Source organism: Nicotiana tabacum, chromosome 24, assembly GCF_000715075.1.
Source record: "Nicotiana tabacum cultivar K326 chromosome 24, ASM71507v2, whole genome shotgun sequence".
Classification (NCBI taxonomy): Eukaryota; Viridiplantae; Streptophyta; class Magnoliopsida; order Solanales; family Solanaceae; genus Nicotiana; species Nicotiana tabacum.
In genome coordinates, this window is record NC_134103.1 from 36,545,371 (window position 1) to 36,572,051 (window position 26,681).

The 26,681-nt window shown below is 38.6% G+C and overlaps 1 protein-coding gene across 3 annotated transcripts; it reads right to left on the reverse strand.

Annotated features, from left to right (window-relative positions):
- Window positions 1-1,113: 1,113 nt before the first annotated feature.
- Window positions 1,114-23,785, reverse strand: LOC107777178 (serpin-ZX). Of its 3 annotated transcripts, XR_012706517.1 has the most exons (11): window positions 23,100-23,785; window positions 22,943-22,999; window positions 16,233-16,343; window positions 16,037-16,150; window positions 15,691-15,909; window positions 15,488-15,603; window positions 15,142-15,402; window positions 14,896-15,042; window positions 5,151-5,239; window positions 4,293-4,402; window positions 4,080-4,182 (listed from the first exon to the last, which is right to left on the reverse strand). XR_012706517.1 is itself a non-coding variant. In XM_016597168.2 (8 exons), exons 1-8 carry the CDS (start codon window positions 9,113-9,115, stop codon window positions 1,210-1,212), a joined length of 1,977 nt encoding a protein of 658 aa, XP_016452654.1. In that variant the 5' UTR covers window positions 9,116-9,710; the 3' UTR covers window positions 1,114-1,209. The 3 variants fall into 3 exon arrangements, 2 of the variants coding, with proteins under 2 accessions (XP_016452654.1, XP_016452655.1); XM_016597168.2 differs by lacking the exons at window positions 14,896-15,042; window positions 15,142-15,402; window positions 15,488-15,603; ... (3 more) ...; window positions 22,943-22,999; window positions 23,100-23,785 and adding exons at window positions 1,114-2,055; window positions 2,543-2,941; window positions 3,096-3,184; window positions 3,934-3,997; window positions 8,839-9,710; XM_016597169.2 differs by lacking the exons at window positions 14,896-15,042; window positions 15,142-15,402; window positions 15,488-15,603; ... (3 more) ...; window positions 22,943-22,999; window positions 23,100-23,785 and adding exons at window positions 1,114-2,055; window positions 2,543-2,941; window positions 3,096-3,184; window positions 3,934-3,997; window positions 5,648-5,787.
- Between the last annotated feature and the right edge of the window lie 2,896 nt (window positions 23,786-26,681).

Sequence of the window (26,681 nt, forward strand, 5' to 3'; positions counted from 1 at the left end):
TAAAAAATATTACATTATTTAAATTTTTAATAAACTACAAAATGAGAAAATTAATCAAATATTACAACAGAAAAGAATGTACGAAATTAGGGGGATAAAATAATTTTACGATAATTATATTTTGAATTAATTTAAAAACAAAAGATAGATAAATAACACTGAAGAAAATTATTGATAAATTTAGACAATTGAAGAATTTTGAACAGTATAACATAAGTTTTAAAAAAATATTTTAGAGTAAGAATAATATATATATATATATATATATATATATATATATATATATATATATATATATATATATATATATATATATATATATATATATATATGTGTGTGTGTGTGTGTGTGTGTGTGTGTGTGTGTGTGTGTGTGTGTGTGTGTGTGTGTGTGTGTGTGTGTGTGTGTGTGTGTGTGTGTGTGTGTGTGTGTAAAAGTCACATTAGTAAATATATAGTACTAAGTACTTGCTAATTTAATAAAGAATAAATAAGGAACAAATAATTTATTTGATTACTATATGATGTGTATCCTTTGATTTTGTATAGATTTTGTTATATTTCTGCATACTGCATTAAATAATAAAATAAAAACTAAAATATTTTTATTTAAATAATATGATATATTAGATCACAATTTTATAAGATTAATATTCTGTCAAATTATCCGTGCATTGCGCAGGTTCTAACACTAGTTTGAGAGAAAAAATAGAAACAGTTTTCTATGGGGTTGATTTTTGTTCCGCTGAATTTTACGAATATTTATTTGAAAGCTATTATGATATATTGATATTTAGTTGCCTTGGATGATAATTAACTAATGTTGCTATAATTTTGTAATTTTTTTAAAATATTGCCTAGTTATGTTTTTTTGTGTAAACACATACGTAGATGTCCAGTTTTACTTGTTCAATTTGAAAAACCAAGACATAATGTATCACTTAATTCCTAATTTATCCTTATTAATTACTTTAATCATTTCTAATGTATTTCTCAAAGCAGTGAATATTATATTCAAAGGATGATATATTAAACTAATTACTTCTTAAGGAGTGTGCCAAGTCAAATATGGACAAGTAAAAACGGAGAAAGTATTATGAATGGCTTGGTGTAAACACGCAAATTTTTATCTTTCACATTTTATAAAAGCGGTATTCGGGGTAGTTTGTCAACTCACACTTGGCTCAACTGCTATTATATCAATTAAAGCTCAGGAAGGCGAAACAGCAAGAGGATTCAACAAAGTGCCCACGAACAAAACAACACCAGCAGTCTCATCTTTCACAAGGAACATGAAGGGATGATCAGCAACAAAGTCTATCTCCTCTTCAACCTTCATCATCGAGCACCCGAACATCATTGTAGCAACAGTAACAGCTGGAGCTACTGGAGCCTCCTCATTTACTTCGATAAAGGCCTTGTGAAAAGCTTTTGCAGCTGGAGCTTCTGCACCTTCCTCATTTACTTCAATAAAGGCCTTGTGAAAAACGTTTGCAACTGCCAGAGGATAATTCTCGCCCACCATCTCAGTGAGACCACCTTTAAAAGGTAATGTGAGCTCGAGTCCTTTTAGAACTTCTAAAGCTTCAATCCCCAAAGATATTTTGAACTTAGGGATAAGAAACTCGTGCACTTTAACTTTTTCATATGGAACATGGCGATCCAAAAATCCAGGTTCCGAACTAATTTTCTCCAGTAAAGTTGGTAATCCATCACGGGCATTTGGGAGATACACATACATGTTGAGAAATCGCTTGTCCTCGCCCTGTTTATAACGAAGCCTTAACACTTGGAAACCATCAAAGGCCTTCACGTATTGCCTTTTTTTGCTGGTCATTAAGGGTGCTTGAACAGATCCTCCATTAAGGAGATGGAACTCATGGTCTTTTGTATCTGAAGCATTCAACTTTTCAGTCCATGCTCCTTTGAAATATAGTGCATTCGCTAAGATCAGACTTGTACCGCTATTGACTGCAACAGGAGGAAGAATTTGTTTGATAAGACCATTCGTTTTCTCTTCAGCCCACTTATTGACTTCACCAGTAACCTCATCACCCTACATAAGAAAAATTAAAACAAACAGAGAACATAGAATCAGCAGGCTAGTAACAGGATAGAGTTGAAAGTAAAAGAAACAAAAAAGATGTCCTATATGACATTAGATTCGTTTGTTTGTAATCTTATTCGAAAAGCATAATAAACGTTTCTAATGTGCTTACTAATTTGAAAATATTCTGTTTACCAACATGCCCATAATATTTTGTTATACATTATAATACTCCCTTTGTTTCGTACTTCGAGGGTCAAACTTTTCAATTTTAACCGTGAATTCGAACATGAAATTTTAATTTTTGACATAAAAGTCACATATTTAGAGACTGTAAAAGTAATATAAGTCATTTATAAGGAATATAAGAAAAATCGCAGTCAAGAAAAACTCGACTCTCGAAATCCAAAAGGTGTCACATAAATTGGGATGGAGGGAGTATCATGTAATTTCAAACATCAATTTCTTTTCTAGTGAGTGAAGGATTAAGACTAACCTTGTTCCGAAAATCAACAGAAGCCGAAGCAGCCTTATAAACATTGTCCATAACCTGTTTGAAAGAATGCTTAAAAGACAAAGATTGGTCAACCCAGGCCCAATTAGTGACAGACAAACGAGGACCTCCCATGGGGCTGCCATCGGCTAAGACGTCGGTGATGACCCGAGAATAAACAGAGTTAAGTTCTTCAACAGAGTTGAATTTGAGAAAAGCCAACAGTTGATCCAATGTGGAACCACTGGAGCCTGCTGCAATAAGAGCAAAAATTATTTGAATGGAGACCGGGGAAAACACCATGTTTGCGTTGTTGGACTCGTCCTCGTCGGCTTTAAACTTGCTGAAGAATACATGCTTTGAAAGAATCAATGGAACATCCATCATTTCTGATGAGGGAAACTAAAATTGAAACAGAGAACGTAAATCCATAAGATGAGGGAGACTGAAACTGAAACGGAGAACAGAAATCCATAATTTCTGATGAGGGGAACTGAAACTGAAACTGAAACGGAGAACGGAAATCCATAATTTCTGACGAGGGAAACTAAGGTACCTTCACAGTTGAACTTGACAGCATGGAGAGAATGCTGATGCATATAGAACTAACAGTCATGGTAGGCGACCACGAGTCATACAGAATATCTGCAAGACAGAAAATAGTTGTCAACTGCTGCTTTTATTAGATGCATTCTAACTTTTTTCATGAGTCCGGTAGAAAATCTTAATTATTAAAAAAAAAAACTTATTCTGGAAGATGAGAGGAATAACTGTGAATGAAAGGCGTTTTGCTTTCACTTTATTAGGCAGGTAACTATAGAAAGTTTAAGAGATTAATAAGCAAGCCATAGGCATAGAGCAGAAACCAAAATTATGCAGGAAAAGAAACTAGTATGATCTCTGCAATTCTTAGATGAAATGACAAATTTGACGAGACCCACAGACAAACAAAAAACAGATCCAAAGTTTATTCTACTAGGGCTAAGAGTTCTGAATCAGTAAACAACTGTGTTTTTTAATCATCCGTCAACCATCATTGACTATTACTCCATAATTAGATACGAATCAACAAATATTATCGGGACATGAAAGGGGAAAAGAATCAATAACAAAAACACCAAGACCAAGTAAAAAGCTCACGGATATAGCGAGACAATCTACCATCATACCCATCATCAACTAAGTTGGCATAGAGCATTTCCAAAACTATAATACCTGTCATCTAATCTTTATTAAGAGTTCATATCACAAATCATCCATAATTGCCAAGGATTTTCGTTAAATGCTTCATCTAATGCATTCTAAATCAAGCCATTAAGCTCGAAGAGTAACCAAATAAATAAATTTCTGTTGGTGATAAGAAATAGAGGAGACTTGAGCTGTTGAATAAATACCTAAACAAATGTGCCCGTCCCTATAGATATCAGGGTGCAAAGGAGCTGGAGGCAAAAATATCACCTGCATCAATGTAGTCAGCCCTAATTAGTATGATAGGAATTTCAATCAAGAACTTTAACAAGAAACCACATCTTATATCCACCTGGGGAGCTTTAATAGGATAATGTTCAGGGAATTCGGCTTGAAGCTGATAAGTTTCATTAGCATACAGCGTCCCAGGAGCACCATTCACTTCAATTAACCACCTTTTCAAAAATCAAAAGTTCAGTAATAATAGCATGGGACTTCGAATTCAATATTAGAAATTTATTGGAAAACGACAAAAAACTTAACAACAAACAGGAAAAATGAAGACCTTTGAAGATAATCGGAGGGTTCAAGATTGAAGCCAGACGGGGGATTGACCTGCCAGTTCCCTAGCTCTGTATGGAGTCGATTGCATGCCATCTCGCTTAGTGTCTGATTCTGAATTAAGTATAAAAATCAAAATCACGCATGAAATACGAGAAAACGATCAAAATGGTCCTTACAGCTTGTTTAGATGGTTGTTACCTGTCGTATTATATACAATGTTTGTTTTGATTGTTACTTAAATTTTATTGTATTGTATCGTTCAAATCTGTCGTTACGTAACGACAAAAAGTGCCACTTTATGGAACGACCAATTTGGTTTGGTCGCGTCGTTTCCTTATTTTTTCTCTCATCTTGCCTTTTTTTATTATTAAATAATCCTATTTTATTCTTTATCCTACCTTTTTATATAATAATATTACCTCGTACCTTACTTTTTCTTTATAATATTGCAAATTTATTCTTCATATTGTTGGTGCATGACATCATGAAACGACGGCAAACAATACAATCTAACTAAACATTGTATACATCAAAACGATACAGTAAAATACAATACAATACTATATGATACATTACGAAATGATACATAGCAACCATCCAAACAAGCTGTTAATGTATAGTGGGTGCTTTATTTTGGTCCTTGATTTATAGCCCTTGATTGATATAGTCCTTAATGTATGAAAAAGGTGATCAATTTGGTCCAAAAGCCTATTCTAACAAAGCCTAAAAAAAGTTTTTTGTTCATAACTCTTTGATTTTTGCTGACAATATCAAGGGGTATATTTTGATTTTCTCCATGAAAAATACCAAAAATTATGAAATGGGAATGGGGAGAAGAAGAAGAAGAAGAAAGAAAAACCTTGGGAGATGAGTGATCTTCGTCATCTGATGGAGCGTAGTGTAGGTTTTCTGGAGATGATGAATATGATTCTTGCGATGATTCAGATTCTGCTTCGGAAAAGGAAAATACAATATTAAACAAACATTATGAAATCACCAATTGTAGCAAATCCCACGGTGGATTCGCCATTGTAACGTGAAAGAGAAATTAAGAGAAAGAGAAAAGAAATTGAAAGATAAAATTCAGATTTTTCATTCAACATGCCTCGATAATTCTCTGCTTATAAAGAATATAAAGCAAGCCTATCAGGGGTAATAATGAAAATAGGTTATAAACTAAGGCTAAACTGTAATAGTAAAACTAAGGAGGGTCAAACTACAAATAATAAAACTTAGTCTATAGCTCCATCCATTACATTCCATCCCCCTTATAACAACCTTGTCCTCAAGGTTGGAAAAGTAAATGCCGGACAACCCACAAAAGAAGAGAAAGGTACTGCAGCAATTTGGCATTACATGGAGCTGAAGACACTTCATAGGCAATATTCTTGACCCCATAGGAGACCCAACAATTAATGTGCCATATCCCGGGTCAAAAATCAAAATTGTTTCCTCAAGTTTTTGTTTGAATCCATCAGTCAAGAAAGTAACAACGCCATGGTTTGCTTTTGCACAAAATATCACTAATAAGGAGCTAAGAGCAGATAGTCTTGCAACGTCTCCACTAACTTCTTTGCAAAGTCGAGCATCTTGAATAGCAGCACTATAAGTTCCTTCTAGTGAAGCTATCTGCCACCCACTTTTAGGGTGAGTATAACCAACAACTACCAAGACAATTGTGCTTCCACCACCAATGAACAATGAACAAACCAGTAGAACAGCAAACTCCACCACCAATTCTCCAGCTTTAACTAGTTCAAAAGCTTTGATTGAATTATTACCCCATTTGCAAATAGGAGAACACAGATCCCTCTTGAATGTTTCTGAACAAACCAATAAATTTTTCTTTCTTGAACTAATACATAATGACTGAGAAAAGAAACAGAACCAATCGATAGCTGCTTGTTTTCCACCATCTCTTCAGCAAGGAATATAGCCTTCTTCGGGTAATCACAATGTGGATACACTTATTTAACCAAGCCTTCCATTTGCACCCGCAGAATTGGTCCAGAATTGCCCTTAACTTCAATCTCAGGATAGGCCACCTCTGAAGATAAAAGTTCTTGGCACGATTCAGGTCCTGCCAGTAGCTTCAAAATGCATTTGATTGTCGAGATGCTGCACAATTTGGAGTAATTGCAATAACATAAGGTGCCTCTAGTATAAGCACTTCTTTATCAATGAAAATCTTCTTTGAACACCTAAGGAATGCAGTACTGCCCATTGTGTAGCTCGCACACTTACAGGCCTTCACACAAGAGTTCCACAAAGGTATTTTGAACACATCCTCTAAGGAATGAACGGGTAGTAGTTCCTTCTTCATTGAAAATATTCCAATAAGCACCTGATTGCATATCTACTGTAGCAACATCTTCAACTATTAAGTTACTACCATACGCAAATCCATGGCTCTCATATCTTATGTTCCGCCTTAAAAATTGGCTAACAATAGCATTCTCACTCAAAAGTCCATAGCATTTTCCAGGATCAAATGTGAAAACTTGTTCCCCATCCAACCTAAAGGCAATAGCTTCAGCTACTACCTTTCCGTGATCATCTTCCCCAACAGCACATGACACCTCAACAGTAGTCAAGCAAACTGACATAACCTTAATGAGCTCGAAAGCATCTCTTAAACAACTAGCTCTACCAAGGAGATAAAACATGAAATCACAGTGAGCTACGTGAGGTTGAATACCACAATATATCTCTGTGATTTCAATCAAATGATGCCCATGTTTCTTGGTCTCTGGCATAGCACTTCTTATTCTTAAAACCCCTGTAGAAATCATCAATATCACGAGCCGGGACATTAAAGTTAAGCTGCACCAGAGGATTCCTTGCCTAATGGAAGTAACGATCAGTAGTGTAGAAACATTGTCAAGTTGATAAACAAGTTCATGTATAATGTAAACATGTGATCTCATAACAAGTTCCCACGCAATGCTGACAAGCTTCATCCCGTCACTTCGAAGGCCTTTATGCACCAAAAAGATTTTGCCATTATAGTTAAGGCCATCAGGATATGAAGGATTCCAGTGTTCAACTAGGGCATTCGACTGCTCCAAGATTGCTCCATTGTCAATATTTCTTGCAACTCCAACTTCGGCGTTCATTATGATTGAATACTTTACTTCAAACAACAGGTAAGGGATATCTCCCTAGACATGAAGGAAAAAATTCAATAACAAAATTACTTTGAGAACCAACCCCAGAAGTTGCAATATAGTTGATAACCAGATTTGCCACTGGCAACGCCACAATCTCATCCCTCCAAACATTCACCAGTAACTTTGTTTCTTGCACTGTGTCAAGCAAATCGCTATCTACATTCACTGGTATTATTATTTCTTGCCCTGTGTCAAAAAAATTACATTTAAACATGTCGAAATCACGTTGGAGCCACCAAATGTATGGATTATCACTGGACACTTCTTCAAAGATTTCTCCTAGACTTGAATCCTTAGCTATAGCTTCTTTTCGACTTACCACACTGTCACAAATCTCATAAACTAACTTCTCAAGAACCAGCTTAATTATCTCGAACCAACTTTTCAAATTGTTGTTGAAGTTCCTGTGAGTAATTACCTTGAGCCGTTTAATTTCGTTCAATTCCTCTCGCATGGATTTATCAACAATTGTTCCTCCATCGCTCTTTGAACCTTCCCTATCCTCATGAGCAGAACAAGAATCATATAAAGGAGTCTTCCAATTCTTTTCGGGACCAACGTCAAACATCTTACCTGCTTCATTTCCTGCAGGTCCCTTTTCATTTTTCACTTCCATTGGCGAATCCTTTTGACTAGCTCGATCAGAAGATTCCTCAGCATCCTTTGATTGAATATCCATATTCTCGTGTATAGCGTTGGCTCCTTTTCCCGACTCTTGCCTCAAGTCACTACCGTCACCACAGACCCCATCAATAAACAAATCAGAACCTACCACATCCACCATTATCTCTCTCTCCTCGTTTGCTGACTGAAGGTTAACCAGCGATTCTGTTTCGTTCTTTTGGGGCAATTTGTCGAACATCTGGTACTCACTATTTTCTGTATGTTCCTTTACTGAATCTTCATCTTCCATTGGAGGATGACTAGTCTCCAAATGATCATAACCCATTTCAATTCCACCCATTGATTCTAGAGGTGCTTTAAATAGTTGAAAATCCGTCTGCGAGAAATTGTTCTCCACATACTTAGCACCAGAGTTCAACAAGTGATCCAACCCAGCGGCAGTCATCCACACCACGGTGGATTCGCCATTGAAACGTGAAAGAGAAATTAAGAGAAAAAGAAAAGAAATCGAAAGATAAAAATTCAGATTTTTCAGTCAACATCGATAAAATATAAAGCAAGCTATCAGGGGTAATAATGAAAATAGGTTATAAACTAAGGCTAAACAAATACTAGTAAACTAAGGAGGGTCAAACTACAAATAATAAAACTTAGTCTATAGCCCCATCCATTACACCATTTTACCCTTAACCCCCCACCGCCGAAACCCCCCCCAAAAAAAAGACCACCCTAATAAAGGAGATATTTTATTACCGACTGGAGGCAACTCCGAAATGACGGTGAGGTCATGGGCTCTTGCGGCGATGAGCAGCTTCAACTTTACATTTACGGGCGGAGGGAATTCAGAGTCTATTAGAACAATAAAAGAATTCCCCAATCTCTCTATGCAGTCATTCAGTTCGTCTAAAGAGGAAATGGGAATAGCGGGAGGGACACCGTCTATTACTCGCCAGGGTAACCAGATTTGATGTTGTTGTGGTTCATCTGGTTCATCTGGCCAATTATAGGGTATACCGATTCCTTCAGCCATGAAGATGAAGAAGAAGAAGAAGAAGAAGAAGAAAAGTGATAATTTCTTCTTTAGCGGTTTTATCAGGTCTTTGTGAAAGGCTTGACGGAGCAATGGCTGTTGTTTATGCTGGAGCTTTACCTATTATTATCGATGTTTTGAATTCGTGCGATTCAAGGACAGCAAAGGAGCATTGTGTCTCATTGTTGCTGGTTTTGTGCATTAATGGTGGGGCAGATGCAGTTCCTGTTTTAGTAAAGAACTCATCTCTTATGGGACCTTTATATTCCCTCCTCGCCGATGGCACCTCTAGAGCAAGCAAGAGACCTCTTCTAGTGGCTTGATCTCTCCAGTTTTTATAGAGGATCAATTCATCAATGTGTGGTAATTATTATATTTTTTCCTTCTTTTTTTTTTGTTTATTTCGATTTTTACAAGCATCCATCATGTATATGTACACCATGGTGTAGGATGCTGTATTTTCCTTGACCGGTGATCTTGGCTCAAGTTATTAAGAGCTAGTCAGTACGCTTCTGCAGCTTCTGTTTTTTGAATGAAGCTTTGTATAACTTTACTTGTATCTTTACACTTTGTGATGTTAATGTGAATTGTTAGTATGTAAACATCAATCTTTGTACTCTTCAAGTGAATAAAAGAGCTTGCACTCTTTGACTAAATAATAAGTCTTGTTTTATCTGATTCAGTTGGCACAATCAGTATACTTGTTTTAACTTGATTGTTCTGTTACAATCCCCATGTAGGCACCTAATTAAGATCAAACTGTGTATTAGAGGAAAGTTATATCATTATACAATCTTAGGCAGAGGCAGATCTTCAGTGAGTTAAATGGAAACCATTGCTTTCCACTTGATCCATAAGTACTGTTACGCGGCGCCTCCCTGAAGTTCCTTGGAAGGGCGACGTAAGGCTAAGCAACCGATGTCAGTGCGGTTGCTATGCGCCAACTGAGGTCCTCGCCGTACGCTAGACTAGATTGTCAGTGCTGTACGGGAAAACCAATGTCGTGAGCAATTGAGCAGCGGAAAATGAGCAACTGATGATGAAAGCTGATGATTGTATTGATTGTATTGATGATGATGAAAGCTATTACAAGATGCAATGCGGTGTCGGGGGGAGAGACACCAGTACAGAGAATTGTTTGAATGCTTGAATGTTTGAATGCTTTGGTCCCCCTTAATAATGCTTAAAAAAAATAAACCAAAGTTACATGAGTTGACCTAAGAAAGCTGTAGAAGCACACTGAAAATGAATGAAGTAAAACTACTCTATAATTACAATGAAAAGGACTTAGTCTTCTATGGAAGCAAGTCCGATGGCAGCAACTTTGTCTTGAGCAGCAGGGTCTGCGCGCGCATTGCTGTGGGCGGGCGCGGCACTATTTGGATCTGCCAGCGGCGGGGCGCTGGTGCTTGGCATTGGGTCTGCGCGCGGGGCACTGTCTGGGTGTGCGGCGCTGTTGGCAACATGATAATTTGTGCGCGCGGCATTGTCGGTGCGCGCGGCGCTGATGGCATTGGCCAGCCGCTGGGCGCTGGCATTGATTATCGGTGGGGCGACAGAGGCGCATGCTCGCTTGTCACTTGGCGCTGCCGAGACCACGGGGCCGACCGTGGCGCTAGGCGTTGGGAGGCTTGCCGGGACGCCACGGGGCGCGTCCAAGGGGTCATGGGTCGATGATGGAAAGCAGCCCATGACATTCTCCCCCACTTGAGTTGGCGACGTCCTCGGAGCCTTACCTGCAAGATGATAATGATTGGTCAGGCTTTTGTTAGCTGGGAGGTCTGTTCCCCTCGGTGTTGTGAGATGTCTTTCTAAATGATCTTCCATGCATTTCTGAAATGGCCTGAGGCGGCTGACATGGAAGACTGGATGGATTTTCCACCAGGCTGGTGTGTTCAGCTGGTATGTGGATTTCCCGATGCGCCTTTCAATGGAAAAAGGCCCGATGTAGCTTGGCAATAGGCGAGGATCTTGGGTCCTCTTTGCAAACAAGTTCCGCCTCGGGGTTCTTACCATCACTTTGTCCTCTGCTTGATGTTGGGCAAAGCGACGGTTTTGTTTGGCATGCCTCGTTGCCCTGTCTTGGGCACTGACAAGATAGCTCCGCACTATCTTCAAAGTTTGTTCCCATTCTGTCGAGAAACTGGCAGCTCGATGAGATGATGGCATGTTTGGTGCATTCACATTATGTGGGAGTAGTGGTTGCTATCCGGTAACAATTTCAAAAGCGCTTTTGTTTGTATGGGCGCACTTTTGTGAATTGAAACACAGCTGAGCAGCATCCAGAAGCTTCACCCAATGTGTTTGTGACCCGGTAGCAAATTGGCGGAGATATTCCTCCAGCATGTCATTGAACCGGTCTGTTTGATCATGTGTTTGCCGATGATGATGGCTTGAGTTGTAACTCAATTTGGATCCGAGGCAACTGAAGAGTTGGGTCCAAAACTTGCTAGTGAAGCGTGGGTCGCAGTCACTAATGATGTTGCTGGGCATACCCCAATGTTTGACAACATGAGAGAAGAAGAGTCGAGCTGTATCTTCTGCTGATATGTTCTGTGGGGCTGCGATGAAGGTAGCATACTTGGAAAACTGGTCTACTACCACCATGATGGTTGCATGATTTCCGACCTTGGGTAATCCTGTGATGAAATTCAGGGAAATACTTTCCCAAGGTCTCTGTGGGACAGGTAGCGGCTCCAAGAGTCCCGCTTGTGCTGGGTGATCCGACTTGTCCTTTGGGAATGCTTGACAAGTCTTCACACAATGAGGGGCGCCATGAGTTGTTGGACCCCGATGATGTGATGCCTGTTTGATGATGTTGAGGGCAGCCGGAACCGTGAGTTCATGTCTGTTGGTTCCCTCCTTAAACTGCATGGCCGTGATGTTTCCAGCGGCCATCTTCCTGGATATGCATGATATGGTGTGGGGTTTGGCCCCGTTGTCTCCCATCATTAGTAGCATGTTGGCATATGGTACCGAGATGGTGTTGGTCTACCTGAGGAATTCCAATCCCACTATCAGTTCGAAGTCATCGATGATAGCTATGCGTAGGTCGAATATTCCCTTGTATGGGCCAAGCTGGATTGGCGCTTCTTTGGCTATTCCACTCACTTGCTGAGATGGAGAGTTGATAACCTTGACACGACCCTTGCATTTTTGCACTGCTAGACCGAGGCGTTGCACCTGAGTTGAGGCCAGGTAGTTGTGGCTAGCACCCGTGTCTATCAATGCCCGAATAGGTCTGCCGTTTACTTTCATGTCAACGAACATTAAGGTCCTCTTTTGTGATGTGGGAGGCCTCTCGTCCGCCTTTCCTTTCCCTTTCTTGTCGATTGGGAATGCCTTCTTCTTGGGGTTGCCAGCACTGGTTCCCGCCAAGGTTTCATGAATGGAGCCGACAAATGCATTGAAGGCACCTACTTGATCGGCGCCGTCTGAGTCGTCGGTATCTGACTTGTCATCGTCAACAGTTTGTTGAGCATTGATTTGTGTATTGGGCATTGATTGTTCCAATGTTCCCCGCCGCAATGACGGCATTCTGATGGGGGCTTTCTCCCCTGATGGTTGTTGACTGATGCAGTAGTGTTACTGCTTGAGGAAGGAGTCTTGGATTTGGATGCACCTCGATCTCCTCCGTTTCTGTTGGGGCCACCGTTGCTAGGTTGGCTCCCGTTGTATCCCCCTCGGACAGGCGGCTGGGGCCTATCCTTCTGAGTTTCCAACTGATAATCCCCAAGGCACTCAGCAGCTTGAATGGCCTTGGGTAGGGTATCTACCCGTTGTCTTTGCAGTTCCATACGAGCATGAGGTTTCAAACCTTCTATGAATGCGAACAGTTTGTCTTTGTCCCCCATATCCCGTATGTTTAGCATGAGTGCGGAAAATTCACGCACGTAGTCCCGCACCGACCTGGTGTGGCGAAGTTCACGCAACTTTCTTCGTGCATTGTATTCCACATTTTCGGGGAAGAACTGTAGGCGTATGGCGGCCTTCAGTTCTGCCCATGTCTGGAGAGTATCTTCACCGGCCCTGATGGCTTCGTATTTGACTCGCCACCAGAGATTTGCATCGCCTTCAAGATACATGGCAGCAGTTGCTACCTTCTTGGATTCCTCCAACTGTCCAACGGCATCGAAGTATTGTTCGATGTCGAAGATGAAGTTTTCCACTTCTTTAGCATCCCGGGCTCCGTTGTATGGCTTGGGCTCCGGAATTTTCAGCTTTTGTGGAATGGGGACAATGTTCATGGCACCCCTGATGTGGTTTTCGCCTCCTTTGAGCAGGCTTTGAAGGGCAGCATTGACAACATTGAGCTGGCCTGTCAAGTTGTCTATGGTTTGCTGCATGACGGTCAGTCTGTCTGCCTCTAGTTCCCGATGGGCTAAATCCCCGGCACGCTCCTGTTGGAGGTCCTCGAATTGGCCATGAATTTTGGTTGCCTCGACGGCAGCCGTTTCCCGGTCTTCCTCAAAGTCTTGACTGATGTTTACTATGTCAATTTCTGCCTGCCGCATTCTGCGGCCCAGGTCATCCAACCTTTGCACTAGGCTGGTTTTTAGATCATGCAACATATCCACGATGGGCCGTAATGCGTCAACCGTCTCTTCTAGGGTCGTGATGCGATCCCCGTAATTCACCATGGTCGGAAATGGTGATGATGAAGCCAATGAGTTCCATCGTCCGATGTCGAGCCTAGGCTCTGATACCAACTGTTACGCGGCGCCTCCCTGAAGTTCCTTGGAAGGGCGACGTAAGGCTAAGCAACCGATGTCAGTGCGGTTGCTATGCGCCAACTGAGGTCTTCGCCGTACGCTAGACTAGATTGTCAGTGTCGTACGGGAAAACCAATGTCGTGAGCAATTGAGCAGCGGAAAATGAGCAACTGATGATGAAAGCTAATGATTGTATTGATGATGATGATGATGAAAGCTATTATAAGATACAATGCGGTGTCGGGGGGGAGAGACACCAGTACAGAGAATTGTTTGAATGCTTGAATGTTTGAATGCTTTGGTCCCCCTTAATAATGCTTTAAAAAAATAAACCAAAGTTACATGAGTTGACCTAAGAAAGCTGTAGAAGCACACTGAAAATGAATGAAGTAAAACTACTCTATAATTACAATGAAAAGGACTTAGTCTTCTATGGAAGCAAGTCCGATGGCAGCAACTTTGTCTTGAGCAGCAGGGTCTGCGCGCGCATTGCTGTGGGCGCGCGCGGCACTATTTGGATCTGCCAGCGGCTGGGCGCTGGTGCTTGGCATTGGGTCTGCGCGCGGGGCACTGTCTGGGTGTGCGGCGCTGTTGGCAACATGATGATTTGTGCGCGCGGCATTGTCGGTGCGCGCGGCGCTGATGGCATTGGCCAGCCGCTGGGCGCTGGCATTGATTATTGGTGGGGCGACAGAGGCGCATGCTCGCTTGTCACTTGGCGCTGCCGAGACCACGGGGCCGACCGTGGCGCTAGGCGTTGGTAGGCTTGCCGGGACGCCACGGGGCGCGTCCAAGGGGTCATGGGTCGATGATGGAAAGCAGCCCATGACAGTACATATGCGGAAAAAATATATACTCGTGTATTAAACTCATTTTGAATTCACTGACTATAAAAGCTTGATTCGCCTTTGATCTTGGGTAGGCTTTTAAATAAAAGTGAATTGTACGTAAGCTATTATGTTCATCAGATTCAATCTGGACTTAACCAGATAAAGTGTATATGCACTAAAGATGGTCTGACTCAATTCTTGTTGATAAATCAAGAGCCTCTTCGAGTTTAACAACCACCTGTTCCATGGATGGCCGTTGCTGCTTAAGCCCTATGCTAACCAAAGCTAGCTTAAGTACAAGTTCAAAAGCCTCCATTGAGAATTTCCCCTGCATTTTGGGATCAGCAAATTCTTTGATGTTCCCACCTTTAGTCAAGTTTTTCGCCTAAGATTCAAAACGATATGTTAAATTAAGGAAGGTTGAAAAAAATACAAGAGAAGATAACTTTCTGGGAGGATGGAGGAGAGAGTATTTATTTTTTACCATTTTACTTAGAGGCATTGGATTCTGCAAATCCAAGTTGATAACCCTTTGTCCAGATAATAGTTGTAGCAGCACTATCCCAAAGCTATAGACATCACCATAAGAATTAACGTGTCGGTTCTTTTGGTACTCAGGATCAACATAACCAAAGGTTCCTCTCACTTCTGAGCTAGCATAAGAGTGGCCAATGCTAATAATTTTGGACAAACCAAAGTCTGAGAGTTTGGCTTCAAAGCTGGCAGATAGAAGAATGTTTGCTGGCTGCAAATTTCACCAAAAAAGAGAAACATAACTGAGAATATTTAGAAAATGGAGAACAGATTATGGATGTAAAATAGGATTTTACCTTGATATCCCGGTGAACGATGGAGCCTTGAGGATACGAGTGGAGAAACAGGAGACCGCGGGCACAATCAAGTGCAATTTCTAGTCTTCGTCTCCACGAAAGATATTTACTTTTACCTGCTCAATTAGTGTGTAGAAATCAGGACACAGTACAATTCAGGTCAAAAGAGAGCAGAAATGTTCAAAGAGTAAAAAAAAATTTACCAAAAAGCCATTCAGAAAGATTTCCATTGTAGCATAGCTCATAAACTAGAAAACACTCATTTGGTCCATCATAGTGGCCTAGCAAGGATACAAGGTTCGGATGTTTGATATGTGAGAGGCTTGTAACTTCTCTAACAAATGTTTCCATCTGTTCATCCTTGATTATGTGCTTAATTGCTACATGTTGTCTATCTGCCAAAATTCCTTTGTATACTTTTCCTGTAGAACATGATCATTTCAAAATTTAGCTTTCAAAAGGAATCGATCTATATACAAGTGAGTGCCTTTAACAGATAAACGATAAGTAGACTAAACCAACTAGTACATAATTCGATTTTGTTCTTACCAGCTATGCCTTGACCTATGAAGTTAGACATACTGAGATTGTCAGTCGCAGAGTAAATTTCTTTAAGTGATAGTTTACGATAGCTTGATTCTTCAGAGTAAGATCCATCTGATACTACTAACAGGAAACAGAATTAGTATAAGCTAAAACATTCAGAACAATGATCTTTTCTATGATTGTTGTGTAGAGAGCTTACTATATCTTCCACTTGAGGGTTTAATTTCAGCCTTCCTTTTCAATAAGATCCACACCGCAATGATTATTATTGCCACAAGCCCCACTATAGCACCAATTAGAATCTCAAGATCTGCATATTTAAGCAATGCTTTGTTATTCCCGGTCAATATTGCTGTATTTGTAAATATTAATTCTGCAAAATATAAGTTAACGTAATGAAACAATAATAATAAATTCGAGCCCACTGAATTCACAGTGTTTCCTTAAGGAATTTAATCCCCTCCTAGTACCCAAGGTAATGGATTATTTCCTCCCAGGATAGAACGAATAACACACTGGTGTAGCGGTACTTCAAACCCCAGTGTTTCGGCGAACACAAAGTTCGGTAGCAAATCACACTTACAGTTGCTTTGTTTGAAGTTAAAAACAATGCAGAACGAAGGAGTATATACTCAGAAAAACGTATGGAAGTTCTGAGAGGAAGGAGTGCAATGTATAGCCAATTTGTTGAGCGAATTGTATGTTGAGTTGAGTTTTTCTTCAACATTTGCTGCTCATATATATAGCAGCCAAGAAGGAGTGCAAGACCAAACGTCCACCCTTCATGGTGGATCAAGCATTACATATTTGTGGAGCAAGCACTTCATATTTGTGGAGCAAGCACTTCATGGTGGGAAGACCATTATCCGGCTGCCAAATTATCAATACACGGATTGGAAAATATCCGTTTACAAATACGGATAATCTTACGTTAATATTTACTATTAACAAATAAATTTGGTCCAAAAAAATTAATCAATCAATCGATCATTTGACCAAATCCAAATCCAAATCCAAATCCGAAGCCGAAGCCGTAGCCGTAGCCGAAGTCGAGCCAAGCGAGCGACGACGACGACGGCGCGAGGCTTGCTTTCTTCTTAACTCTTTAAGAGCTACAAGAAGAGCAATTATATATATACCCACCAAAAATGTCTTCCACTTCCAATATGGGACAATGTCTCATTGTTAAGAGGGGAAACTTAAAATTTTACTCAAAATTTCATTTTTCCTCCATTTCCCATTCACCCTCATTTTAAGAATATTACATCTTAAAAATAAAACCTCAACAATCCCCCACATGAATGGGGAATGGCTATATCACGGAAGTATGCATGAAAAACTGTGTGATTTACAAGCAAGGATTAATTGCATCTGGATAAGTAGGTTTCCCTTTGAACTTTCCGTAGTAAACTTATGTCGGATATACTCGGTCAATCGGTAGATTTGATATCTTTGAACCGTCGATCTTTGGTGTATACCTAGACAACCATAAGTCACACAATCAACCCTTAACCGTCTTTGGTTCTCATTGTTGTGTTCGTTTCAGCCATGAACACCGCCTGGTTTCATAAGTGCGTAGAGAACTGGCCTTACAAAGTTCTCCTTGAAGCGGCTCACACTTCACACTTAAATAGGTGATTCCTAAACGTGTCATCCTGTAGATACACTATTTGATATACCCCGTATCAAATTTAGAAATCATTAAAAAGCCTTAATGCTTTATCCTTGGTACTGAACATTGTCTCATCACGAGAATGGACTAAAATTTTATTTGACAATGTTGAACCGTCATTAATGACTTTGTTTGATCTCTTTGAACCTAGATCTTGGGATCTCCAGTCTTCTAGGTAGAGTTACCGCCACAATGACTTGTTCTCGGCCATAGCCCCATTCCCCTTGATGATTTCTCAACTACCTCTCTAGTTAGGCCTTTTGTAAGTGGATCCGACACATTATCACTTGACTTTACATAGTCAATTGTGATAATTCCTCTAGAGAGTAATTGCCTAACGGTTTTATGTCTTCGTCGTATATGACGAGATTTACCGTTATACATGACGCTCCCAGCCCTTCCAATTGCCGCTTGACTATCACAATGTATGCATATTGGTGCCAACGGTTTGGGCCAAAATGGAATGTCTTCCAAGAAATTCCGGAGTCATTCAGCTTCTTCACCGGCTTTATCTAAGGCTATGAATTCAGCCTCCATTGTAGAGCGGGCAATACATGTTTGTTTGGACGACTTCCAAGATACCGCTCCTCCACCAATAGTGAATACAAATCCACTCGTGGACTTAGAATCAGTTGAACCGGTGATCCAATTTGCATCACAGTATCCCTCAATCACCGCAGGAAAATTACTGTAGTGCAATTCAAAGTTCTGGGTATGTTCTAAATATCCCAAAACTCGTTTCATTGCCATCCAATGAGATTGGCCTGGATTGCTCGTATATCGACTCAGTTTACTTATAGCACAAGCTATGTCTGGTCGTGTACAATTCATGATATACATTAAGCATCCCAATATACGAGCATAATCCAATTGTGATATGCTTTGGCCTTTGTTCTTTGCTAATGCAAGATTCACGTCAATTGGAGTCTTTGCAACTTTAAAGCCCAAGTGCTTGAATTTTTCAAGTACTGTCTTAATATAATGAGATTGTGACAATGCCAGACCTTGAGGAGTCTTATTGATCTTAATTCCCAGAATTAAATCAGCAACTCCCAAGTCTTTCATATCAAACTTGCTATTGAGCATACGCTTAGTAGCATTTATGTTGGCAATGTCATTACTCATTATCAACATATCATCCACATATAGGCAAACAATGACTATGTGATTTGGAACATTTTTAATGTACACGCATTTATCACATTCATTTATCTTAAAACCATTTGACAACATTGTTTGGTCAAATTTCGCATGCCATTGTTTGGGTGCTTGTTTTAGTCCGTAAAGAGACTTAACAAGTCTACATACCTTCTTTTCTTTACCTGGAACCACAAACCCTTCAGGTTGTTCCATGTAAATTTCTTCCTCCAACTCTCCATTTAAGAAGGCCGTCTTAACATCCATTTGATGAATTTCAAGACCATACACTGCAACTAATGCTATTAACATCCGTATGGACGTAATTCTTGTAACTGGAGAGTATGTATCAAAGTAGTCTAGACCTTCTCGTTGTCTATACCCTTTGACTACGAGCCTTGCCTTGAATTTATCAATAGTGCCATCATCTTTGATTTTTCTCTTAAAAATCCATTTAGAACCCAAAGGTTTATTTCCAGGAGGAAGATCAACCAATTCCCATGTATGGTTGTTCAATATGGATTCTATTTCACTATTGACTGCCTCTTTCCAAAACAATGATTCCGAAGAAGTCATAGCTTCTTTAAATGTTTGAGGCTCATTCTCCAATAAGAAAGTCACAAAATCTGGTCCAAATGAAGTAGACGTTCTTTGACGTTTACTACGTCTTGGATTCTCCTGATTACATCTACTTTCTTTTGTTTCTTCCCGAGGTCGTTTAGATCCTTCACCAAACGACTCACATTCCTTTTTATACGGATATATATTTTCAAAAAACTCAGCATTATCTGATTCTATAACCGTATTATTATGAATGTCGGGATTTTCTGATTTATGAACCAGAAATCGATATGCTTTACTATTTGTCGCATATCCTATGAAAACACAATCAACGGTTTTCGGTCCTATCTTTACCCTTTTGGGTTTAGGAACTTGCACTTTTGCCAAACACCCCCACACTTTAAAATAATTCAAGTTGGGCTTCCTTCCTTTCCATTGTTCATAAGGAATGGATTGTGTTTTGCTATGGGGCACTCGATTTAATATTCGATTAGCCGTAAGAATGGCTTCCCCCACAAGTTCTGTGGCAAACCAGAACTTATCAACAACGCATTCATCATCTCCTTTAATGTGCGATTCTTTCTTTCCGCAATCCCATTAGATTGGGGCGTGTAAGGGGCTGTTGTTTGATGAATAATTCCATATTCTAAACATATTTCTTCAAAAGGAGATTCATATTCACCACCCCTATCACTTCTTATCATTTTTACTTTCTTGTTAAGTTGCGTTTCAACTTCATTTTTGTATTGCCTGAATACGTCTATTGCTTCATCTTTACTATTCAGTAAGTAAACATAGCAATATCGAGTACCATCGTCAATAAAAGTTATGAAATACTTCTTTTCACCGCGAGATGGTATTGACTTCATGTCACAAATATCTGTGTGAATTAAGTCTAAAGGATTTGAATTCCTTTCAACTGACTTATAAGGATGTTTAACATACTTACATTCCACACATATTTGACATTTTGATTTTTCGCATTCAAACTTGGGCAGTACTTCCAAGTTAATTATTTTCCGCAAGGTTTTATAATTGACATGACCCAAACGTACATGCCATAAATCATTTGACTCAAGTAAGTAAGAAGAAGCTGAAATATTATTATTATTTTCAACAACCATTACATTTAGATTGAAAAGGCCCTCGGTGAGGTAACCTTTTCCCACAAATATTTCATTCTTACTAATTACAACCTTGTTGGATACAAAAACGCACTTAAAACCGTGCTTAACAAGAAGTCCAGTAGAGACTAAATTCTTTCTCATTTCGGGAACATGAAGGACATTGTTCAAAGTCATGACCTTGCCAGAAGTCATTTTTAGAAATACCTTCCCATATCCTTCAACTTTTGCTGTTGAAGCATTTCCCATATAAACTGTCTCTCCGGGTTCAGCAAGAGCATAGGTAGCAAAAGCCTCTCTAACTGCACAAATATGGCGAGTGGCTCCTGAATCAAACCACCACAGTTTAGGATTTCCCACCAAGTTACATTCAGAGAGCATGGCACACAAGTTATCAACATCATCATGGTTTACTACCATATTTGCTTGACCCCTTTTCTTGTCTTTCTTCGGAGCACGACACTCCGTAGATTTGTGTTCGGTTTTCCCACAGTTGTAGCAGTTTCCACTGAACCGCTTCTTACTTGGGTTGTATTTCGGACCAGAAGCCTTCTTCCTCTTTTTGTTAGCTTCAACAATATTTGCTCCCATTATTGTTAAATTTCCACGGCCTCTCCTTTCAGCAGCTTTATTGTCCTCTTCGATTCTCAACCGAACAATGAGATCTTCAAGGGACATTTCCTTTCGTTTGTGTTTCAAATAATTTTTGAAGTCCTTCCACAACGGAGGCAACTTCTCAATCATTGCTGCTACTTGGAATGCTTCGTTGATTACAAGACCTTCAGCAAGTAGATCATGAATAATCACTTGCAATTCTTGGACTTGAGTAATAACAGACTTGCTATCTATCATTTTGTAGTCCAGAAATTTTGCGGCAACGAATTTCTTCATCCCGGCATCTTCAGTCTTATATTTCTTTTCAAGCGCATTCCACAATTCTTTGGATGTCTCCATGCTACTGTATACATTATACAGATTATCATCCAGTCCGCTAAGAATATAATTCTTGCATAAAAAATCAGAATGCTTCCACGCTTCAATCACGAGAAAGCGTTCATTATCTGGAGTTTTATCCGGCAGATCAGGAACATCTTCCTTGATGAACTTCTGTAGACATAACGTAGTTAAGTAGAAGAACATCTTCTGCTGCCAGCGTTTGAAATCAATCCCGGAAAATTTTTCGGGTTTTTCTGCCGGTGCCAACGCCGGTGTTCGGCTTGTCGTTGCGTTGGCAGTCGCCATCGGAACAGCTTGGTTTTCGTTTTCAGTCATCATCTTTTTCAGAAAAGAATGACACAAACAAACGTTTAATACACGTTTTCAAACTGGAGTAAAAATCACGTAGATTTTAATATCCAACAAAACGCCACGAAGGCTTAACTCTCCAAAACGGGAGTACACAAACCACAAAGGTTTTAGTTTGCAGAATAATAAGAATAACACAAGTACAGAAATAAATATTAAATTCCTTAAGATTGTTATTCCCGGTCAATATTGCTGTATTTGTAAATATTAATTCTGCAAAATATAAGTTAACGTAATGAAACAATAATAATAAATTCGAGCTCACTGAATTCACAGTGTTTCCTTAAGGAATTTAATCCCCTCCTAGTACCCAAGGTAATGGATTATTTCCTCCCAGGATAGAACGAATAACACACTGGTGTAGCGGTACTTCAAACCCCAGTGTTTCGGCGAACACAAAGTTCGGTAGCAAATCACACTTACAGTTGCTTTGTTTGAAGTTAAAAACAATGCAGAACGAAGGAGTATATACTCAGAAAAACGTATGGAAGTTCTGAGAGGAAGGAGTGCAATGTATAGCCAATTTGTTGAGCGAATTGTATGTTGAGTTGAGTATTTTTCTTCAACATTTGCTGCTCATATATATAGCAGCCAAGAAGGAGTGCAAGACCAAACGTCCACCCTTCATGGTGGATCAAGCATTACATATTTGTGGAGCAAGCACTTCATGGTGGGAAGACCATTATCCGGAAAATATCCGTTTACAAATACGGATAATCTTACGTTAATATTTACTATTAACAAATAAATTTGGTCCAAAAAAATTAATCAATATCCGAAGCCGAAGCCGAAGCCGAAGCCGAGCGACGACGACGACGGCGCGAGCCTTGCTTTCTTCTTAACTCTTTAAGAGCTACAAGAAGAGCAATTATATATATACCCACCAAAAATGTCTTCCACTTCCAATATGGGACAATGTCTCATTGTTAAGAGGGGGAAACTTAAAATTTTACTCAAAATTTCATTTTCCCTCCATTTCCCATTCACCCTCATTTTAAGAATATTACATCTTAAAAATAAAACCTCAACATGCTTAACCATATGAACATTCTTTTGTCCTGAAACTCAGCAATAGCAATAATCATTGTGAATATGGATTCAAGATTTTACCTCTTTTAAACTTAGTTCTATGTCTAGTTTCACTTCTAGTCTCATCTGCAGAAGACACTGCACCGTACAATGATATGTCAATATCAAAATTTAATATTCAAAAACTTGGAAGAGAAAAACATAAATCTTCTTATAATAGAAAGTAGACAAGTATTACCTAAAGGGAGAGAGTTATCTCCTAGGCAATGAAAGAGTTCATCAATCCAACTCTCATCAGATATTCTTTGGCTTGTTAATAAAATCAGCATACTAAATCTACAAATGTCAGCTTCAAGTTTCATCGAATTATTTTTCGATGGTGAAGCTAATGCTCTCCATGTCCTCAAACACTGATTGCAGCCTTTAGCGAGTCCTCCTTCTGAATCCATTAGACTGCAATCATCTCTCAGACTTTTCAATCTGCTTCCTAACTCGTTCACTACGTCGATCTCTGAATAATCAGAGCAGCCCCCTGCACCACTAGTCAGCTTTTCAATGCCACAGCTAAAAGTATCAGAACTAGTGTTCTTCATCGAAGTTAAGCAGTCCATCTGTTGTGTGGAATTAAGAAAGATATGTCCTGTTTGGTTTGTCCAGCGTGCCAATGCTTGTAAATATCTATTGAAAGGTAATCCACAACAAGGTTGGGTCAAGAAACCATCCCAATTTCTGTCCAAAGTAGTACAATCCTCCCCAGATGATGAAGAAATGTTAATACTCAGGACACAGTTATTGGAGCTACTAGTCTCAGAAAAAACTAAGTCCAAAGATATGGAGAAAACCATGATGTACATAATTAACACTGGTACTTTGAAGCAATTCATTTCTTGAAATGCTAAAGGGTACTCTAAATTAAGGGTGGAACCATTAAACATTTGCTCATATATTGACACAATCAATGTAGGCTATATAATGTTTCTTCATAAAGAAAAAAGGAGAAAAGTTCAAGTAACAAAGAGAAGCCAAATGGCTGGCTAATAAGGGTCTTTTTCTTGTTTCCAATTGTAGAGCATAACATTATTTAATCCATCATTAGATGACATAAGACAACTTTCTTTCTTTTTTTTGGAAAAGTTCATTTAAAATCTAAGATAATTTGTTGATTTTAGCATTTGTAGATTCGTAACATTAAGTAAGATACGATAAAAGACAAATGCCGGACATGGCAAAATCAGGAAAATATTGAAATTTGATGTCACCTTGTGTTGTAGTGTTTGGTTGACGAAGGACTCAATCTTACACCGGAAAAAATAAATCAATTGTTCTAGCAACAACTAAACTAGTTAAGCATTATATTTATTTGATAGTTAGAACTTAGAAGCAAAGCAATAATCATTTTGCATTTAAAAGATTAAAAGAAATAAAAGAAATAAAAGAAATAAAAAGGAAAATGCTCCGGCCTCCATATATGTTTGGTATGGCAAAAGTTATCTTTTAAAAAAATATTTTGCATGAGAAAGTCATCTTCTGGTGATTATTTACCAGAATATATTTTTCAAGAAAAGTATTTTCTATAAGAGGGGAAAATGCCTTCCTTCACCAATGACGGAATTCATTTTCCTCAACTATCTAAATTTTAAATTTTATATTATTTGCTCCCGTTAACACTTAGATATTATTATTAATAAATTCAAAATTTTCATTCAAACATTCTTTCATTTACTAATACAGTTTTAATTTTTAGTATACTTTTTCCAGCAAAAAAAATCCACTTATCAATCAAATATTTTTCATAAAAAAGCACTTGGGTCAGACCAAACACACTCTCCGTTTTATTGTTTTTTCTTCCGTTCTCTTTCCTTCTTCCATGGTTATACAATGTTTTGTTGCTAAACGGAAAAAGACTGGAAATAAAAAACATAAACCGAAAGAAAATTAAAAAATGCAAGCAATCCTCTAGTTATATACTAAAGAAACATTGAGTCTGTCATGATTTTAATTAATCATAGTACTTCATTTTAATTTGCTTTCCTTATTTTAGATATATGGAATAAGATGTGTTAACTTTAATTAGTGAAAATTTATGTACTTACAGAGGAGTGGTCAACTAACTTGTTTTTACAAGTGAAATAGAGTAGTACATAAAGTATAATGGTGGATCATAGAACAGTCTTTGGGACAAATAAAGAAGTTTAAAGAAGAACCTGCTCCTTAAATGTAATATCTTATTTATTTATTATGAGAATGAATGTTTAATACATGAACCTGCATTCGTCTTGCACGTAGGGCACTTTATGCTGAAAATTCAATTCTACATGGATCTATTCCGGCATTGACATTGTATTTTCCATTATTTTTATTTTCTGGGGGCCTATTTGATGGAATTTTACCTAATTTATTTCCAAAGAATTAAGACATGTGGGAAGGGATAACAAACGAAAAATTTACATACACCCGGTGTTTATATTAACCCACTAAATGCAAGTTATGTGCATTCGGTATGAACTTTTATTACTTAACCATAGTCAAGCGATATGCATTTTGACTTTAATTTGAAACTCTTTAAAAATAAATATTTGATTTGGTGTAAAAACCACCTAAGAACTCGTTTGGAAAGTTCAGTGACTGGGAAAAGACTCTAACTAAACTTCTTAGGTAGCAACAACAACAACAAAAACAAGCCCAGTGAAATTCCACAAGTGGGGTTTGGGGAGGGTAAAGTGTACGCAGATCTTAACCCTATCAAATGACGGTAGAGAGGTTGTTTTCGAAATGAAACTATTGTAGATCCTGCAACAAGTGGGTCTGGGGCTCTGGGCTGCTATAATGCTCCAATTGCAGATCTCATATGTAACTTAAGGATTGGGAAACATTACATGGTATAGTCAAAGGCATGCCTTTAAAATATTAGCCACAGTTTAAAAAAATGTTACAAATATAGCCATTTTTTATTTTAAGCTTAACTTCGGAGTCCATGTTTGGCTTGAGCTGCTTCGCTTTGAGAGCCATTCCGCTATATTGTTCTTTTTTGTTTTTCACCCGGTGTCTGGTACCTTCATTGGGGCACGATTAAATCCGAATTCCCACCGAAAAGTACCACATTGAGGGTAAAACGCTTCCTAACAAAGGCGACTCCATATCCACACTTGATCTTAAGACATTTGGTTAAGGATAAAGGAATATTTACCACTTCACTATAACCCTGTTGGTTAGCAAGCTATCATTTGTATTTTCTATAATCGTATTTCTTTATCTTTGTAAAGCTTAATTATGTACAATGATAGTGTATAAACTTTTTAACATCAAAAAGATTGGAAATAACTCTTCATCGCAAGCTTGATATGGTAAACTACAAATTAGACTAATAATATGTTATAATTAGTTACATATTGCATTGATAGTGTAAAAGTTATTTATAGTTTTAATACATATAACTTAAATTCATTATATAAAATGAAAGCTCATTGCCGTTTTGCAATTGTTTATGTGAAAGAAATCGCCGAGAATGATCATGTACTCTTAGTCATTCACTTTAATGTTCAAAATAAAATTTGAAAATTAGCTATATTAGTGTTTTCTAAATAAAAGTAGAAATAGAAGAATAGACAAGTTGTATGCAATTTTTTCTAAAAATTAAAAGTTGATAATAGTTTGGACATTTAATTCGCAAGCATAATATATTTGAAAAGAAATATAAACAACAGTATATTTAAGCATATGTGATAGCCAAATGACCATTTCACAGTGACATTTTTACGCTGAAAAGCTCACTAAGATGACAAGGTGTGGCACAACATTGTGAAATAATATGATGGTAGCT

Bases quoted from the DNA above. Each gene is read 5' to 3' on its own strand.
- LOC107777178 (XM_016597168.2), bottom strand. From the start codon at position 9,115: ATGGCTGAAGGAATCGGTATACCCTATAATTGGCCAGATGAACCAGAT. The intron at 4,403-5,150 runs GTTTTTCTTTCT...TACTTAATTCAG, and splicing joins AAGATCACTCATCTCCCAAG to AATCAGACACTAAGCGAGAT. The intron at 2,056-2,542 runs GTTAGTCTTAAT...TTTCTTATGTAG, and splicing joins CTGTTGATTTTCGGAACAAG to GGTGATGAGGTTACTGGTGA.